Below are 19,698 nucleotides of genomic sequence, written 5' to 3'. Positions count from 1 at the left end.
ACAACATAGCACTAAATAACACACGAACGTACAGCAATATATCCCTTACCCTGGAATTGCCTGTCGATATTCATAGGTTTAGCAACTTTTTGCAGTTATTACTAGAAATGAGAGAAAAGGAAAAACATTGTTTTTTGCTTTTCAAAAATAGCAAACGAGAAAGAAAACATCATAATTAAGTGTTAATGCTCCTTTACTTAAATATCCCTATGAATCTAGAATAATCATGTAAACATCATTGTCTCTCTATGTGAATTAGGTCAGCTTTAATACGGACGAGGATTGAGAGGAAAAAAAAATGTTAATTTCAATAAGTATGTTGTCAACTCTACTTGTTGGCTTTCAGGCTTGGTTAAATTCAACGTGGATGTATACGGCTGAGCGTTGAGCGAGCTCGACTCGGGTGACCTACTCTTGAGGGTGCCGATCTGCAAGTCTCCATACTATGCCCACACACACATATACCTATATAAACATACAAATGACGATTCCCTAAAAGCGACAATAATACTGTAACCGTAGCACGAAACAGAAGAAATAAAAGCGCGTTATAAAACAATTCATAGTCCAGTAGACAGGCATCTCTTTAGCATTTTATTAGGCAAAACGGAAGAACAACGATCTCGACCGCTATAGTCTTCTCTCCGCATTCCCTTCGCTCGTATCGGACTACCTACTAGCAAATGCACCGCTATTACACTTCTCTCTACTGTTCAGTATTTCGTTCGACGCTGTCCTTCTCTGAAATCTGATAAAAATAGAAGGCCGTCACAGTCCACTTGTGAATCGTGTCCTCATGCCAACAGGCCAACCATACGTGAACGGAGCAAACGAACAAAATAGGTAGAATCCGTTCACTTGCGTAGCAACACGCTGAGTGAGTAGACCGGTTTCAATTGCAGCTTGGAATCTTCAAACGATATTGTTCGGGATACGACTGGTAGAATCTACAACAAAAGAAGAGTATATCTCTATTGACCCTACCTAAGACGACATGCTAGGTGAGAAGTGGGAGCTTGCATTTGCTGTAACTGAAATCGCTTCTGGCACAATTTTGCCCTAAAATTACCACAGACAGAAAAAGCTCTTGGATTGAAAAGTTTTACGAGCGTAGAACGGCAGACGGAGGACGGAATAGCTAGAATACGAATACGATTAACAGAAGAAGACACAGTGTGAGACTGCAGCAGCACACGAAGACTGAACCATGACGGTGAACTTCGCTGGCATCATTTCGGTGGTGCTGTTCTATATCCTGATCCTTGCGGTTGGCATTTGGGCGGGCCGAAAGAGCGGCAAACGGACCGGCGAGGAAGGCGAGGCCGACGAAGTGATGCTCGCCGGGAGAAACATAGGTGTGTATCAAGTGTTATATACGCACGATATTTGCATTTCAAGCCTAGGCTCCATTTGAGACGTACATATGTTGATGGTCATGTTGCAGTTCCCATAAATGCTTTGCGAGTTACAATTAGTTGATTTCAAATATGGTGAGATAAGAGCCATATGAATGGATACAAGGTCAGGGTTTTGGCAATAGTTGGTTTGCAACGCTGCCTATTCGGCGCCACCGATTCACAGAGTTACGAGAATTCTAGTAGGTCTAGATTATTCTTTTCGCGCAGAGTATCCTCTCGTTAAACGATCTGGCTATAATAGGCCCGAACCACAGGTTGTAAGTGGGGGTACACGAAAGTTGCTACATCATAATAAACCCTCCCTCCTCCTCTTCCGCCACATTCTCTACCCCGCCCCCACCAGCACGTTTCTGCAACCGAACTCGTCCTTCTAAATATAGCGACTGTTGCGCTACTAATATTAAGTGCCCACTAGAATGTACCCATGTACAGCGTCGATGCGGAACTGTGTTCATTCGATGCACACGTGAGATTAATCGTAACGCCCGAACGCCGCTTCATAAGACTAACGGCTGACTAGAGCTACAGTTGAAGCGGCTGATGGTGCCCTTGGTGAGAAAAATTCAATAATAACTCAGTTTTCAAATGGGTAGTTGTATTTCTTAAAAGAGATGTAAAACCTATAAATTACTTGTGGCATTTGCCTATAATAACGGTCATATGGAATGTGTGGTACCTCATTTAGAAAAGTACCACACTATTCGTTATTATAAGCTGTTCTATCCTTTAGGACTACGATAGCTTTCATTGTTAAAAGTAGCCATTTCGGCTACTTATCAAAGTTGTTTTCGTTTTAAGCAAGGAACCTTACAAATTGGTTTCATCATCGTTACGCGTAGATACGGCTTCTGTTTGAACCAACTATACAGATTGCTAAGAGTGAAAAATTATCTACATCGAGCTGAGTGCACAACGAAACAGGCAGGCGAAATCGTTCGATCAATGAGTTTTCGACTCTTCGAAAAGTTACCAAGGAATCACTTTGTATTTTTGAATTTTCACTGGATATATATTTGAAGTTGACTCTCTTTCGTTCGCCTTCTAAGCCTGTTTTGTTTTTGAGGCAACTGAAGTCACACGTCATTTTATAGACACATTCAAAGTCATGTGTATAATATGACAAATTATGTAAAATTATTAGAATGACAATGGCCTTTCACGTGGCGTACGAATCACAACGAATCAAAAAAAAAAAAACAAAAAAAAAAAAGACATCGTGAAGAGTATTGTCGTAGTCAAGGGGGCAGCATAACTATGTGCTCATTGATTTTTCTTATACTGCAACCGTGAAAGCAGCCAAAAATTGCTACGAAAGTGTGATATTAGTATATTATATGTGCCACGGTGAATTTGCTGGTAGAAGGCTAAATGAGGTCCTTTAGTCCCTTCGCCTTCCCAGCCTGTCTCGATCAAGGTATTAGAAAACTGAGGCTATGCTTGGGCCTACGTAATCTATTGACATTGATTATTGCGACGACATAATTAAGCAACTGGGTGGCCATCGAGATTATCAGCCCAAATATCGTCCATTGCAGTAAATCGTTTTTCTCCGTTACGATCTCTCAACGAATCAGGCACGCCTTAAGTAGGTGAAATGAGAAGTGTTCTTAGCTTGTGAATAGAATATAGGTAGGGAGTCATCACCTAAAGAATATCATTTCCTCCTGTTCGAAACGTCTCGGATAGGTATGAATCGATAATATTATAATATTGTTACAAAGAATGTCACCTATATTGAATCCGTTTGAAGGCACGTCGCGCAAATATGTGAAATTTACTTAAATCTAAAGTTGAGCTTTAAATTAGGTCGCATTTTGGACACGTTCAATAAACCCCACGGGTAATGTTTCGAAAAAATGTTACCCTGTCTCCAGTATCAGTTCGGGTCATTCAGCCAGCCATACTCTACCAACGAGGTCCGTGCGTTTGTATTATTCTTGTATAAACTAAAATCTGAATTTATAACTAAAAATTCGAAGTTCCGCTCTGCTAGGATCGACTCCATTGCACAGTGGCGAATCAGACATTTTTGCGTTAACATCAAGCAGAAACCGCTTATTTTTTTATCGACGTGTATTCATACATGTGCCTCTACGCATATACACGTATAGGGGTGCGCGAACACGTAATTTAATAATGCAGATGGCAAACATTTTACGTAATGAGTGAAATTTCTTCCTTTGAAATAGATGTATATTTTCTACGTGAACATGCATAATGGAAGGCATTGTGGCAGACGTTTCCTGGGCATAACGTCGTTTTATATCGGTCTCTGAGTCACGTATATTGTCAAAATATATGTGCGAGCCGAAACTTGCATATATAAGAACACACACATGAACATATGTTTTTTTTATAAGCTTGCTTGTAATTCAGCTCGTTTTGGCTAAGTCCGTGTTTGTCGATATTACGACACGTGTCGAGTTGAGGAAAGTTACACAGTATAGTCATAGAAAAAGTTCTTTCAAGTATAAAGCTCAAAAAAAAAAACATAATTCATATTAAAAATGTTCGAATCTACAATCGCATACACCTATGCTTATATAATTTAGCTGTTTTTCATTATTATAGTAAAAATTAGTTATCAGTTCATAGTCGTTAGTTCATCGTTCGTTAGGCGTAACTGCAGAACAAAATTCGCTATAGAAATACTTATAAATAGGAATACTATATAATAACATAGCGAATTACTAAAAAAAGGGAAAAGAGCATATTACGGTGATATTTTTGTAGGCAAAGATAGTATAATGGGGCTTAATTTCAATGTGTATCGAGTAAGTGAGCTCTAAAGACACATACTGAAAGACTAGCGACGCTAATTTTCTCATTGTAGACTTTGTGCGTTGCCATTTCAGGTTTATTCGTCGGAATTTTTACAATGACGGCAACATGGGTAGGCGGCGGTTACATCAACGGAACGGCCGAGTCCGTTTTCAAGGACGGCATTTTATGGACTCAGGCCCCCCTTGGATACGCGCTTTCTCTTGTATTTGGTTAGTTCACAATCAGTCTAGCAGAAAAAAGTGGCCCCGTTTTCTTTTTGTTTACTATTAAGACAAAACGGTAGTATCGATTATTAATTAGGCAAAGAGAACAGCTGACTAATATGTCTTAAAGAGAAATACAGGATGACTATATCGATGACGAGCAGATGGCCATCTTATTGCTCGCAAGGTCCCGCTCCTCTATCTTCGCTAAGTACAACTGAATTGTCCATATTCGCTCACGGTGCCCGATCAAATAACGTCCAGTGCTAGCATAGCTCACACGGCTGGCAAGAAATATCATGTCTACGCCTGGTGTTCAACCCTGATTAGTTCATGTCTGTCTTGCATAGGTAGCAAAATCGTAGTCCTACCATGATCAAACTGGCAGCCTAAATGTGGTGAGGTCAGACCTGAACAGCTCCGAAACTTTGAGAATCTTTGGGAGATGCTGTCACTAGACACTTAAATACATAACTTGTCAAGGACCAACTACATAGGCAAAGTAACTTTGAGTTCCCCAGAACGGTAACCTGACAGCAAAACGAAATACTTTCTACTTGCTCAAAACATACTGGCAACCTCTAAAGCAACAACATTGACTTTACCTCTGAGAATGACTTTCGGCTAAACGATATAACCCTTTTAATTCTCTTGAATTACACTAGGGGGCGCTTTGAGAATTTTTATACATTGTTCATTAGTTGCACCCAAATAACAGAATAACATTTACTCGAAACGTCGAATATGGTAATGTTATCATTGCTGCTGAAGTATACTGGATGATCTTATGTGGCAGACTGCCACACGAAATCATTCAGTATATGAACCTTTTCTTGAAAAATATGCAAAAAAAATCCTGCATATACTATTTGGCTTAAAGATCGGCTTGACTGACTAACTTCAACGTTAGTGCCGTCGCCAGTATATCGTAGGTAACTAAAGCCATTTTTTAGGATTCAATTAATTTAATGCTCCTCGTGAAGGAAGGCTTTCCAAATTGCAGTCGTGCGAGCTATTCGTGGGAGCGCTCCCTGTATCATTGTTGAAATACTTTTTTTTCACTCTTCTAACCGTTTTTCAAGACAAGGTGTTATCTTCGACAGTGGATGTTGAAAGAGCACTGTATATTTTCACTGGTACATATAATAGTCACTTACGTATCAAACGCATAACTAACTAATTAGAGTTTTGCTAACGGCTAGGTTTAATGCGTTTGAAACACACGCGATCATATTTAATAGTTACAGAGAAATATATGAGTTGCAGCGTTATTCGGATGATTGTTGACATAATTCAACAGGAACAACCTAGTAACTTAATAAGAATTTAGATTACAAAAAGGTTACTGAGGTGATATTCCGTCTGTGTTCCTATTAGGGCTGGTGCTGCAGACAGCTGACGCCAAATTAATGGAAATAAGGGCCAACTTCAAAGAGTGTAACACTACCCGTATAGTACAGATATACGTGCTTTGCTCTTCAGGATGTGAGCTGTCATTTGTGCGTCTAATTGTTTCATTGAGGTTTGGATCGAGGCTAAACTGTACATCCGGTGTTAGTTACCCTAACATTTTGAACAGAGTTTGTCTTCTCAGAAACTAACAAGGTTGAAGCTTTGACCGAGCGTTAATAGGATCTGCTTGAACTGGCGTAGCGAATACATCAAGTTAACTTGCACTTTTGTAGTTGATTCAATCAAGCTACGGTCTGACTGGGGTGTTTTTCTTCATTCATCAGGTGGGTACTTCTTCGCAAATAAAATGCGTGCGGAAGGCTACGTCACGATGTTGGATCCATTCCAGGAACTTTTTGGAGGTCGTATGGGCGGTCTGCTTTTTATACCAGCCCTGTGCGGGGAGGTCTTCTGGTCTGCAGCTATCCTTGCGGCACTTGGTAAGTCCGACAAGGTCGTTTTAAATCATTCGTAACTAACCGTACTTGATGCCTCGATGTATTCGATTTATCTATTTCATTTCCGTTTTGTTGTATATCACTGCTCTACAACAAGATCCATCCGCTAATTTTAGCGGGTAGCCAGGCTGTACATATGATTTGTATCATAGATTATTTCATACCTTTCAATCTACTGGCTTTGTTATATATGAGGCAAACAACGACACACTAAGTTTACAATTCATTGTTGACACTTAGCATAGTAACCTACATTCACTCAATATGAGCTGAAGCTCGCCACAGATTGTGGCTGTTGTCTACGCGTAAACGTTCCTAGAACGTTTCCGATTTGAGCACTTATGATATTATCGCGGACCTACAACATCTTGCTATGATATGATTTGCTTCACTGCTATCTGTTCAGACGGATCTTATTTAGTTTTCCGCTTGCCCCACTCGGTATCGTCGTCTGCGTTCGAATAGGTATCACTGCACAAAGCCGTTGCGGTGATCTGAGCTGGCCTATATACCATGGACTTGCTCGAAGCTGCTGTCTAACTACGACTATTAAAAATTAGCCAATTCAATCCAACGCAACGAGACAATTCCTGGAACACGTAAATAGAAAATAACTGCGAAAGAACAAAGTACTTACAAGAATGACCATGCTTCAGAGAATATTAGTGGTGAGCACGTCTTGCTTATGATACAATAGACGATCGGCCTTCCCGCGATCCTACTCTATACCAATAGGTCGTTTTTGCTTTTTATCGATAAAGCAGAGAACAAAGACGGGCGTCCTTCTCATGGGAAAACTGTTTTCCAGACAAACTAACCCTATATTAGAAAAACATAATTAAACGTAAAAAGTAATGTCATAGCATAGAGATGCTTTGAAATAATATAACAGCCATGCCTCCGCTAAATATCCACTCATTTAGTTTAGAAGCACCGATTTTTACATAGACACCATCCTGTGGGGTATTGCAACAATCATGTATTTTTTTATCCTTTATGGACGCTTTCAACGCAATGCAATGACGGTGCTGTGTTTTTTTTATCGATCCGTAAATTCATTATCTCTATGTATCAGGTATTATTCAGAATATGATTATTATGAACGGCGCTTAGCGTCGATTGTCGCAAAGGCTGTGTAGATCTGGTCAAATAGACGGTACCGCTCTTTATTTTGACCTTGATTGTAGAATGGGCACGCCCCGTTAAGAGCCAACTACTCAACTTAGTTTTTATAACTTCAACACATCTATAAACATCCCTGATAGAGTAAAGAGAGAGATACTGTTAATAACATTGCTGACTCGTCTATTGCTAGAACCCGCTGGAGGGAATTTATTTACAGTAAATGTTTTTACTCAAGAACGAGCAACTAAAGGAGTGTGAAGTTTCTTATAAGAATTCGTAAATACGGTTCATGGAAATGAAAAACTTTTGCCCATGAACAAGTTACGTACTGAGACAGCTCCCGGTACGTAACGCAATTGCGTTTCATGCTGGGGGCTGTCTCGGTTGCGTGCTATACTTAATGATGCAATAACATTTGTAGCCTAAAAAAACTGTTCGGGACCGTATAATTTATAAAATAAATGACGAAAATAAACATTTCTTCTAGCAGATGCCTGTATACAACCCCCAAAGCTTTGTTTGACTACTATTAATAATAATATTAATGGTAATATACATTTATATATATTCTTTTAAAGGATAATTGCTAAGGCTCACAACTCAAATTGAGTAAGAAAAAAATCGTGTCAGACGTCGAAGACATCTAAATCTTCGTGTCTTTGAGCACTCGATTAATCACTTTCAACTTTTTTTTTCTATGATAATGATATGATGACGAATGATCCTGGAGAGCTCTGACTAAAGTTGCAGACACTTTAGCACAAATACGTCGTGTTATAACTCATCCTATAGACAAACAGTATGTTCTCTTATATTAAGCATTGTACATAAATGATGAAATTGGGGAATGAGGAAGCTTTTTCTATCCTTAGCCACTTTCTGTTTTCCGTGTGCAGTGACCCTTTACTGTTTTATGTGATTCAGGTCTCTTGTCATGTACCTTTTTAGCCTCTTCCAAGTCCACCCTATACAACTTGGGTCCCATAGCATTGTCATCTCAGTTCTGGTAGGTAAATAACCGGCTTAAAAACAGGCTTATGACACGACACTCTTTCTGACCCATTTAACACTAGCACACTGCTCAGTGGCGGTAATGGTAACAGAAATTACCTTTCTTTGTACGACACAACAGGATGTCTATGTTTTTCTATCGACCACCTTCTTTGCTGCGCCTTCCTTCGTACCGTGTTGTGTTGGGCCTCACTTGTCGTAGACATACTAAGCTTTCTCAGTCGGCTTGTGGTATTCATATTGAATGGTAAAGATTTTTTCGATTTTGCCGCTCCTTCATTCACCCATAATACAAAATGACTCACCAACGGCGTCCGCCTCTATTGGCCGCCCACAAATATCGCTCAGTTGGTTGTTGTTATTGTTATACTTATCTTGTACCGCCGCTCCCAGGAGAACTGTCGATGTCTGACCAGTATATCCTAACGCCTGTCTTACTTTGTTCGATTCGTCTGTTTGGAACCAGAACACGTTGTTTTTATTTGTATCTCTACTTTCAAGCAAGCTTTTCTCTTAGTTTATGATAGTGGTGTTATGAACTGGTGTCTCCCATGGGTGCAGAGCCTCGCAGGATTGATCTCTAATGCACACAAACGATAGGCCCTTGTAGAATGACTGAGATTCACTGTTACTGTTGTTAGTTAACAGCAGATCGATTCAAACTAATATAATTAATGCTGGTGAAATGAAAAAATTAGTTCCTATCAAAAGAACATATATATTCTATTTTTTTCTTTTTAGATATATATATATATATATATAAGTTTCTTATGATGAGAGGGAAGCTAAGGCGTCTAAGGCTGTGGATGATTTGAATAATCATTTCTATTGATAGACGGCATGATTTTTTAAGCCTTTGCGTACTGAGGCCAAGGAGAGAAATAGGCTGTGTCTATTATACAGTTACTTCGTGATTGACTCCTGAGCTACCAAGTACTTCGCTCATTATATTCAAAATGTAACAGCGAAAACACTAGGTGAGGAGAATTTGCTCAGATGAGGAAAGTTGTGGCTTATTCGTTCCTATTCAGTTTCTATATTTGGAGTATTACGTCCGCCATTGCTGTCAGGCCTTCCATTAGATAGTTAGATCCCAGAACGAAACGAACCGTGTGTTTTTATGCCTATAGCCAATTTATAGCGAGACAGGTAATCTATTGAACCAAAGCATATTGATGTTTCATGGCGTAAGCTAAGCAATCTGGTATGAGCTATTTCTTATAAACAAAGCCACTATATGTAGCTGCAACTCGTCTTCCCTATTCTACATACGATTGACCGTCGCGACGCTTACTGCTTTGGAATTGTAAAATATCCGTTACGTTAAGGAAAATTATTAGCCACTTTCGATAGCCACTATATCGGATCTAAGGCTTGAGACGTAAAAGAAAATGGGTGGGCGTTTATTTCTGTGTGAGCTAATTCTTTTCTGTTCCCGTAATCATTGTACGTCCCCTGCACAGGTCGCCGTCCAGGTACACGAGAGAATCCGCGAAAAGGCCAATACAGGATTAACGACCTACATTTATCGGGTGGGCCTAAAGCTATAATACCGAATCGAAGAAAAATCTACTTAAAATTGATACCTTTTTTTGCATTCGTTTAAGGTTTAGATCGAATAAAAGCGTTCTTTAACTCTAAACTTTAAATAATAAAATATTCGGGTTGACTTCCAGCTAACTGTAAACGACATTAGATCAATTAAATAGAACATTTACATCAATTCAGTCAATGTAAGGATCACTTATTAAAGCTGTTTCACTTTTACTTAAACCTGATTAATTACCTACATATATAAGATTGCTGCAGTATATATGATTTAAGTAATTCTCATCGATAATTAAGTTTTGTTCTTTTCGGCAATTTTTAGCGACAACGTTTAGAGGCCTCTGGACATGAGTTTGACTGTTCCGTCTCTTCGACTGACTATATTTACAAATGGGTATATTGATTTGGTATGCCGCAGGTCTGTCACTGATTAGAAGAGCAAATCGAGCATAGACATGCTTTGTTTCGTGCTGGGAGTCCTAGCCGTCTGATAAAATGCCTAACGGCTACACCGGATGTAAAAATCGTGCTTTTCAGCCTGGGTCTGCTTTATTCTTCTCATTTCGCTTCACTTCGAGTAAGGGGCTGACCTCGCTTGCCCAGCCAGCATCCAAAACGAAATATTGTGCAGCTGGCGGTCAGCTCAGTATTCCTGGGCTTTCAACCTGCTTCACACGGTACCGTACTGTGATTGCTTTCATGGAACAGGACCATAAAAGGCCCCGAACTCACTCCTACCGCTTAATAGAAACGTCTGCACGAAAAGCCTTTGTGAATGTCAAATCGATGATGAATGTTGCTACCGTAATAGGTAGTATTCGTAGTCGATAGGTATTTTCGCAGAAAATAGCACGATATCTGATACTGATATTTTATTGATGCTTTTAAGTTCTATGGTTCCGATCGATTTTTAGCTTTGGCATGGCATGACAGTCAGCTGCTTAGAATGTAAGGAGCGTTTGTAAACTGGATATTGAAAATTATGCCAAACAACAGCTCTGTATAGTACGTACTACGGGTCTAGCCACTAGTCACCAGTCATCAGTCCCGAGCAGCTTTGAATTCGCCAAATGAAGAGCGCAATAATTTTAAATGTATCCGACTTATTTAACCTGGTCCGAGTTAGTCGATCTATTTTAGTAATTACCATCGAAGTGTATACTATCCTCAAATACATAAAACGGTCCGTTCTAAACTCGCCTCTAAATCTAATGTTCGAGTCGTGTTTTTGTGACAGCTCCCTCTCGATACGATGGATTGATTAGTGATTCAGTTTACCATCCGTTAGTATGCCAGCTGAAACGATGGATCAAGTTTTCGAAAAGGTACAATGCACCAATCCTTTCCAAGACCAGCTAACGCACAGCGTCACCTTCCTTGGCGACAGTTCAGGTCTTGCCACAAATTGGAGAGCACTTTTTCCTTTTTTTTTTTTTATCTGCTTGCACATTATTGTATTGTTCTGTTTTAGTCTTCTACCGCTGTTATCCTCCACTTTAGAACTGGTTCAGTTTCGTTGCCTCTGCAAAATTTCGCAGATTATATAGATTATCTCGCGTCAAATCATCTTAACTCTAGTAAAAAAAAAATCAAGGCTTTTTCATAGCCAGCTTTCGTCGAGTGGTTTAAAACGGTTCAGTAGTGGTTATTTAGACCCTTGGAGTCTACTCACATATCGATCTTCCGCAGTGATTTCATAGTTGATCGATGACTATGAAGAGTATTGCCAAAATTTCCAGGACGTAATTGATTGGTTTTGGGCAGCGTTTTTGTATTTTTATCGTAACAAAATTGCAGCAAATTTACTGCTGTCAAAGGTCAACTTTTAATTGAGACCAACGCCATTCCGATATTTGTGACTCATACTAGTACATAACTTTATGGCCTAGTTATCTAACTAGAAAAAGGGTTAATATTATTTCGAAAACTCAATATATAAATTTAAGCTGAACGCCATGGGTGCGTGCGAATCGACACAGAATAGAGCAAGGCTTATTATTTTCTAGCGTCAATCATCGAAAGGTATCATATCGTCATGGCTATCTCCGCGGTGGTAACACTGCTGTTACAGTTATCACTGTTATAATTATCATTGTATTACGACCGATCGGCAGCTTGCAACGGGTACTAAGCCGATTCGTAAACTCGAAAATTGTCCCGCTGAAGCTTTCCAGTATTTGTATGAGCGAAATCCCTACATTTGAAACCCTATATGAACGAAGCTGATAACAAATAAAGATAACAAATTTAAGCAAGCATATTGCATAATTTAATAAGCAGTGATGTAGTTTATAGATGAACGTTTCGATGGTGACGCTTACAGGCGCGACGGTGGGCGTCATCATGGATCTCGATAACAACACCTCGATTATCTCGTCCGCGTGTATCGCTTTAATTTACACCCTTTTCGGAGGACTCTATTCTGTTGCGTACACGGATGTCATCCAGTTGTTCTGTATCTTCCTCGGACTGGTAAGTTCTAAGCCACGTGGCGCACCGTCGTCTGCTCAAGCTATCTTTATAAGTTCCTCGTATTCAGAGATGTAAAACGCAAAAAAACTACATACATTCAGTTTTACGCCTGTATTTTTTTTTCTTGTGAAAAGTTAGCTTCATCGATATATCGTATTTAAATCGAACAGCTTCGGCATCTATAATTAGGAACCGTAGTAAACCGTACATTTTCAAGTTTTTGCTGTAAGTTAACATCCTCTATCTCTGAAGGATGAAGTTCGTCCACTACTTTGAAGGACTGCATATAAATTCGACGGCGAAGTATTGTGTTTTTCTAGTGCTGGTTTTGATATGCGTCTTAAATAATTGTATGACGATTTATTGCTGACGCGGTAGCTTTTACAGCCTTTCGTTGGAAAGAAGAAACTAGAGGAATTATCGCTCTAAGTTCTGCCAACGATACATACGTGACCCCAAACTTGCATTGAGAAAGAAAGTTGGTTTTCAGTTTTTTCCTCGTTCGAACGCCATTTGTATTTTTACTTAGAAGCATCCATTCAAATGAAAGCAACTTTCTTGCTTTTTTTTTTGTTTGTACTAGAACATTTGTATTCTGATAAAGCGTTCCGAATTAATACTGACTCAACGTTGGTTGTAACTAGTCATTAGTTTTGATAACGATTGAACCTATGTGCGGGACCGGTAAAAGCAAGGTCCTTTCCTCGTCGTTACAACACTTTCAACCGAAGCTGGGAAGTCCTCAAATCCCGTCTGACCATTTTGATTTTGACTGTGATTTTCTTCATTGACAATAGTGACAAAATTTCCTATTAGCCCAATTTGATATCTTTTCGTGGTTCTTCAGCTGTTTTTTTGTCGTTTTTCGTTGATGCCCAAGCATCATGTGAGCAGCATTTGCACGTAGTGGATCATCGCACACAACGCTGTATTCTTACGTGTCTAGTACACACACTATTATTATAAATGTGTTATTAAATTAATATTTATTATATAAATATATATATATATAAAATAAAAAAAAATACTAAAAATACGATGCTGTACTTATCTGAGAGCCGTGTTTAACTAACAAGACAACATAGAAGCGCCTATAGCCACCGTTATTTTCGACGATTGTAGCGCCGTACAAGTTTTTGCCGTAGGAGATCTAGTCATAAGAGATTTTACATGGACAGGTGGGTGTATATGGGAATGTGTGTATAAGCTTCCTAGCCAACTTTTAATGTCGATATTTTTTACGGATTGGGTTTTGACGAACGGAACGTGATTGACCATTGACAGTTTTGGTACTGCAGTTATCTAGTTGTGCCTGCTAGACTCACTGGCGTTAATGTTTCAAGAAAAACATCTCTTTACATTGTTAGGCGAGGCATAGGCAGCGAGATTTAGGACGACGAGAAACAACACACATAGTAAGCTGTTTGTAACAGGTTCATGAATTCAATTTCATATTTCTGCAAAAATATATTTTGTAGTAGTTTCGACTATGAGATAGAAGCATTTAAAATCACGCGGCGCTATTTTTATACTGGGTGAGTTCTTTATCAAAGGGTGAAGCGAATTTGTTAGCCAACATGTTCCCGCGTAGAAGCAGCCGTTAAATACTTCGAACACCATACCCTTCATCAAACGCAGTCTATTCCTTTTGGCTTTCATTGAGACTAGAAAAAAATTAAGCTGATAAATTTTAGTGGTAACTGTCTCAATGTAGGCTTTAACTTAGATCATTTGGAAGATGTGTATTTACCTTTGGTTCCCTCTGTTCTGCCTTTCTCGCCGTCTTCCATTCCAGTGGGTTTGCATCCCATTCTGTATACGTAATGAGGCTGTAGGTCCACTGACCTTCCCTGTCAACGATTGGGTTGGTACGGTCGACAGCAAATACTTTGGCCAGTGGATTGACTGCGGCCTGTTGCTCATGCTGGGCGGCATCCCATGGCAGGTATACTTCCAGCGGGTGCTTTCCTGCAGGAGCGCATTCAAAGCGCAGGTCCTAAGCTACGTGGCAGCGGTGGGCTGCATTGTCATGGCCATACCCGCGATGATTATGGGGGCAGTCGCAAAAGCGACTCATTGGAATGAGACCGCGCTCGAAAGGCCGCTCAAAGAGTCAGAGTCGGCTCTTGTCCTTCCGCTGGTGCTGCAGTACCTCACGCCGGGTTTCGTGTCCTGCTTGGGTCTGGGCGCCGTTTCGGCCGCCGTCATGTCGTCCTCTGACTCCTCTATACTTTCTGCCGCGTCCATGTTTGCTCGAAATGTCTATAAACTCATCTTTAGACAAAACGTAAGTACAGATATGTTGCTGGATGGACAGTAGAAGTAGCTGGTGGTAATTAACATTACTATTGTAAAAGCATTAAAGAAATCAGTATACTTCTGTCAGCTATCAGTCATCAGTCTCCGAAGTATTACAGATCACATCCTAAAAAGCTGCAATATTATATCTAATATATCACCTAAATTACAGTATTGAACTACATTATTATTATTATTATCATTATTATTGTCGTTGCTATTATTATTTTCATATTAAATTTTAACCTTACTGTTTTGGGATATGCTTACGCTGAAACACCTTTTATTAAGAAAATTGCATGTACAGCAGATACGGCGAAACATCTATCTACTGTGGGTCAGAATGGAATACATTTATCTATTAAATCATAACAGAAAATTTTCGATCGGGCGATTCCTGACTCGAAAATGATTGGAACGCTTGTTATTTTGTATATCTGCTCTGTATCTGCCCGCTGTATGCTCAGGCCTCTGAAAATGAAGTAATTTGGGTGATGAAAGTCTCGATTCTATTAGTTGGGATTATGGCCACTGCGATGGCACTCACGGTGAAGTCCGTCTACGGTCTCTGGTACCTCTCTTCGGACTTGGTTTACGTTATTCTGTTCCCGCAGCTCGTTTCGGTTGTTTACCTCAAAAAGACAGTCAACACGTATGGATCCTTAGGTGAGCATGGGCATAGATAGTTAGATAGATAGATAGAGAGATAGACGCGCAACAGTGATCTTAATAGATGTAAAGTTGGAAACAATATGTGATATACGTATAATTGCAAACCTTTAAAAAATTTTATATGATAAATTTATATTGACAGTGCCCTATCTACGTAGGTGAAGCAAAGGTCTTTCAAAAAGATTCAGCTTATTCGTGCGAAGGGCGTATTCCCTATAGTAGGAGACCGCTTTACCAATAAGGTCTCTTGCGATTTTCTATTGATTTTTCAAATAATCCTACCTCAAGTTTGTTGATATTAAAGTAACGGAGAGGTTGTTTTGCGCGAAATGCTCCTTTCACCTACATACTAGGTAGGATACATGTCCTTTAGTTATAGATACATAACTGGCTAGGGCTACCAAGGCTGAATTATGTTGATTCTATATCTAGATATTATATCTAAGTAGAATTATTATATCTACATGTATATGGAAAGGTTCCATAATACCTAGCACCGCCTTTGCCAGTACTGCGGTTTCAAATATTTTTTTTTTTCATTTTGTTTTTAGCCGCCTATATTGTGGGCCTTCTGTTACGGGGCCTTGGCGGCGAATCTATTCTAGGTCTCCCCGCTGTAATTAAGTACCCGTACTATTCCGAAGAGGACGGCCAGCTATTTCCTTTTCGAACATTGGCAATGCTGTGCAGCTTCGGCACTCTCGTCGCCGTTTCGAAGTTTTCGAAGGTCTTGTTTGAGGCAGGCCACCTCCCGCCGCATCTAGACGTGTTCAACTGCGTCGTCAATATACCAGAGGACATCGTCAAGGTTCAGGAACCTCAAGAGGAGCTTACTGTGCTCAACTCAAGTGAGTGCATATCGCTGAAGGTTGCGTATTTCGGATTCGGTACAAATCTAGTGAAACCAACTCGACTTGTTTGTGTCGGTGTGCGCTTCGCTTTTAGCTTCGAGTCACGTTCTGGATCTGTCTTTCTCATCTATCTGTCATTACAGGCCTACATGGAGTCAAAACGTACCAGACCGAGATGAACGGTCGTGTAAACCCGGCGCTCAACCTCCACCCAGAGTTAATCGATAGGGGAGATCCCCAACTGGCGTCGAGCTGCATTTCTTCCTCCGCGGATCTTTCTGCTTCACAGGGTAGGAGTAGCCACTGTAATGCCACAGCAGTTCCCTTGCCCCACACTAGAGCTTCGACCGCAGAACAGGGCACAACTCACCTTTAGAAAACAACGCAGACAGGTGTCTACCTGAAAATCAAGTTACCAAATAACAGTTCTACGAATACTATTACAGCAAAGATGAGTACGACAATAAGAATCTCTACAGAACTTTCATCACGCTCATTGTCGGTGTACGCCGCTACTGCTTCCGCTGCTGCTGACGCTAGCGTTGACCGGTTAACTTCGCGAACTTCATCATCTTCAATGGTGATAGCAACAACGGAAGTAGCGACAATGACGGGCGGGACATATGAACAATCAGCTCGACGCGCCACCCGGAACTGTCCCGTGTTGCGTCGCGCAGCCAGGCGACTGCGAGGCACAACCTCAAACGTAAACTCAACAACGCCAGAAATCGCTCAATTGGAATCTTCCCTCTAGCTTCCTATTTCTGCTCGAGAGAATGCTGTAACAGAGACGAAACGAAGTACACTAACAACTGATCAATTATGACGACTGACAGCGGTAATGATGGTTGATGACGAAAATGATTGCGACACCTAAGCGGCAAACCCGAATGCTGAAGTGAGCTGCGACAGTGGACGGATCTAACTTCAATAATGTCGACTGGTCAATGCTACGAGAAAAGCGAAAGGTTACAGGCGGTGAAAGGAGATGCAGGAACGATTTAGCAACACCAACATGTACTGATGACGACAACAACAATAAGAATAAGAGTAATCGGACAATCGCAGCGAACCTAATAACGTAACCATCGGCCAGCAGCGAAACGCTCCTGGCCGATGGTTACCTGTAAAATGCTCACTAGGGGAGAGTCCAGCCGGCATCTCAGAATAGGAACCTATAACGAAACAGGGTGACACACTTCGTTAAACGTGAGGAATGCGAAGTCTATTACTGCACAACGGTTCATAGTATAATAATGATAGCAATGCGTTTAAAAGGATTATTTATCAACCACGCCGACTATGACTTATGTCGTAAGCTTATGAATTAAAACAAATTACCATTTTATTCGTTTAATGTGGGTAAAATCGTACCCAGAATATTGGTCATGGTATAGATGACGCGACGAGAGCTGACTGGGCCGGACTGGCAAAGAAGTTCATAACTATACAAACAACATACAGTTATACCATCTTACCGAATACAGAAAGTGTACATCATAGGTAGCCTGCTGCCCGATGTGGAGACTGATACAAAATTCGTTTCGACCACGAATTCAATCTGTTACTATCAATTTTAACTGACAAACACAGTGAAGAATCGTGTCCATGAAACACTGAAGGTGGCGATGTGCCCTAGTACGTCTCTTCCTGCCGAATCCCAGCTCTCCCATCCCATCCCATCCCATCCCATCCCATCGACTAGTTAATATTCACAGTTCGCCACATATCACTCACTAGAGCTTCGAGTAAAAATTTAAGAAAACTTTGAATTTTTCAAACTTGAAAAACGCCGAATTCAGAGGGATGTCGTTCAAGTGAACTTACGTCGGAGTTTAACCGTTCATTGAAATAAGACGGATGTACCTCGAGGAGGTCAGGGAGTGCGTATGTCAGTGTGTGCCAGTCGTCCCAATGGTAACGACATAATCAAAGTCTGAAAGCAATGCCGACTCCTGCTAACTATACGCTTCCTGTTCGTAATGTCAAATCATTTTACCTTGCAATAGACGCATTTCGACAGAAGAGTCACGTGTTGACTGAAGAGGCAAAACGAGATGATCAAATCAGAGCGTCTTTTCTCTATAGTGTTTCTCCAACTGAATGCAATAGACAGCGCGCGTTCAACTGGAAATAAACTCTCACGGCAAATGCTGGTCGCTCCTTTTACCGGAGGGTTATTCTGTAATAGCGCATCAATGGTGCATCCCTCTACGTTCGGCCAGTTCCTATCCGTTCTTCTTCAATGAAAGAAACACTATGTCAACAAGTAGTAGTTGAGAACCTCATACATACATAACGAGTCCGAGACAAAAATCAGGTTATGAATCGTGATGCAATGCGAGCGACGGATTTACACAGGGAAATTGTTACGAACACACACACACACAAAAATTGTTATTAATATTATCGCGATTATGATTGTTATAATAATGACAGTGCAGTGATCGGGACATGCTGGTGAGGCAAGCTGAAGTCGATAGCAGATGGCGATCGTATTGACACAGGGTGGGATCAGTCAATTCGAACGAACGAGAGTCAATCATTCCCGAACGAAGGAGGTAAAACGACAATCACACAGCGGATTCTATGAAGGATGGAAGGTTCATGTATTCAAGTATTAGTAATTCAGGACACATATAAGGCAATATACAAGCAACCCTTTATTGCGTTAGCAGAACGACTCGCTTGATGTCCTGTTGCTGAGAGTAACGAGTTTCCTGATCTTAAGCGGAACATATAATCACATACATGATATATCTATGGCTAACGGCAACATAGACATGACATTACTTGTTTGAATAATAACGTTGCTTAGTAGTAGGTGCTTAATATACGAGCAGACTGGGAAAAGTCGTTCACAGCTTTGCGGTAGCACTTAATCGACAGATGGACGAACTCACCGATCATTTAACCTGTAATCTGGGTGGGCTACGTATAGCTATCGAAGGATATGAGCAAGTAACATTTGTTGCCGGAAGAGGACTATATACACGAGTAAATGCTAGATACATTGGAATCATCATAATACAATGAGGAGGGATACACTCCCTAGACGAAAAGTGAGATAAATAGTGAGATATTAAACGATATCACTATACCATTGAGTCTCCCATCTGTTATCTCGTTCCCTGACCATTTTATCCGAGTAAAAATCTGCCCGTTTGTCTGCCCGCCTGGTCGAGAAGCATCGCACGAGACGGGATCGCTAGAAATGGCGTAAAAGTGTAATTTTAATGTAAAAGATCAATTCAATGAACATAATCGAGGTGACGGACACGTTCGATTAAATGGTCAGTGAATGGAATACAGTCTTGGTTACGAGCCCGGTGCGGTGCTTCTTACGACCGCCGAAAGACATTTACAATTAACAAGATCATGATCAAATCAAGGTTCATGTTATAGT

The 19,698-nt window shown here is 40.5% G+C and overlaps 1 protein-coding gene across 2 annotated transcripts in view; it reads left to right on the top strand.

The window, feature by feature from the left end:
* ChT (choline transporter) overlaps positions 1-17,340 on the top strand; it is a 35,818-nt gene extending 18,478 nt beyond the window's left edge. For both annotated transcript variants that reach the window (XM_086967716.1, XM_086967715.1), the window contains 8 exons: positions 347-1,355; positions 4,274-4,411; positions 6,142-6,297; positions 12,323-12,471; positions 14,267-14,758; positions 15,237-15,435; positions 15,993-16,289; positions 16,436-17,340. In XM_086967716.1, coding sequence (XP_086823842.1) covers positions 1,208-1,355; positions 4,274-4,411; positions 6,142-6,297; positions 12,323-12,471; positions 14,267-14,758; positions 15,237-15,435; positions 15,993-16,289; positions 16,436-16,668 — 1,812 coding nt within the window. In that variant the 5' untranslated portion in view covers positions 347-1,207 and the 3' untranslated portion in view covers positions 16,669-17,340. The remainder of the gene's footprint in view (positions 1-346; positions 1,356-4,273; positions 4,412-6,141; positions 6,298-12,322; positions 12,472-14,266; positions 14,759-15,236; positions 15,436-15,992; positions 16,290-16,435) is intronic.
* The last annotated feature ends 2,358 nt before the right edge of the window (positions 17,341-19,698 follow it).

The sequence above is a fragment of the Varroa jacobsoni genome, unplaced genomic scaffold (assembly GCF_002532875.2).
Source record: "Varroa jacobsoni isolate VJ856 unplaced genomic scaffold, vjacob_1.0 scaffold_290, whole genome shotgun sequence".
Classification (NCBI taxonomy): domain Eukaryota; kingdom Metazoa; phylum Arthropoda; class Arachnida; order Mesostigmata; family Varroidae; genus Varroa; species Varroa jacobsoni.
The sequence above is the reverse complement of the archived record's forward strand: the minus strand, read 5'-3'. Positions and strand labels throughout refer to the sequence as shown.